Source organism: Nestor notabilis, unplaced genomic scaffold (assembly GCF_000696875.1).
Source record: "Nestor notabilis isolate BGI_N333 unplaced genomic scaffold, ASM69687v1 scaffold23219, whole genome shotgun sequence".
Taxonomy (NCBI): Eukaryota; Metazoa; Chordata; class Aves; order Psittaciformes; family Psittacidae; genus Nestor; species Nestor notabilis.
Genome location: NW_009942651.1, coordinates 256 through 573, shown reverse-complemented (window position 1 = coordinate 573; position 318 = coordinate 256). Strand labels below are relative to the sequence as shown.

Sequence of the window (318 nt, the reverse complement as noted above, 5' to 3'; positions counted from 1 at the left end):
TCTACACATAGGAAGATGGCGCCGAGGACCGGAAGCTGGCAGCATCAGGAGGTAAGTTCCTCTGTCCCCCCATCTCGGCTCTGCCAGCCTTTTCCCCAGCACCCATCCTGGTGCTGGGTGGGCATGGGCTGATGGTGCTGTGCCAGGTGGAGGTTTGCTGGAGCTCTCCGGCCACTTTGAGATCCAGAAGGTGATGTACGGCTTCTGCAGCGTCAAGGACCCCCAGGCTGTGCTCCCCAAATACGTCCTCGTCAACTGGGTGAGTGGTGGGTTGCTGTGCTGGTGGGGCTGTGCCCTGCCCCCTGGAGCCACGGTGCT

General features: G+C 61.9%; 1 protein-coding gene across 1 annotated transcript in view; it reads left to right on the top strand.

Moving 5' to 3' along the window:
* Positions 1-8: 8 nt before the first annotated feature.
* Positions 9-318, top strand: part of LOC104411154 (drebrin-like) — a gene marked incomplete at both ends in the record, with an annotated part of 483 nt that continues 173 nt past the window's right edge. The window contains 2 exon segments of the mRNA XM_010021509.1: positions 9-51; positions 147-259. Coding sequence (XP_010019811.1) covers positions 9-51; positions 147-259 — 156 coding nt within the window.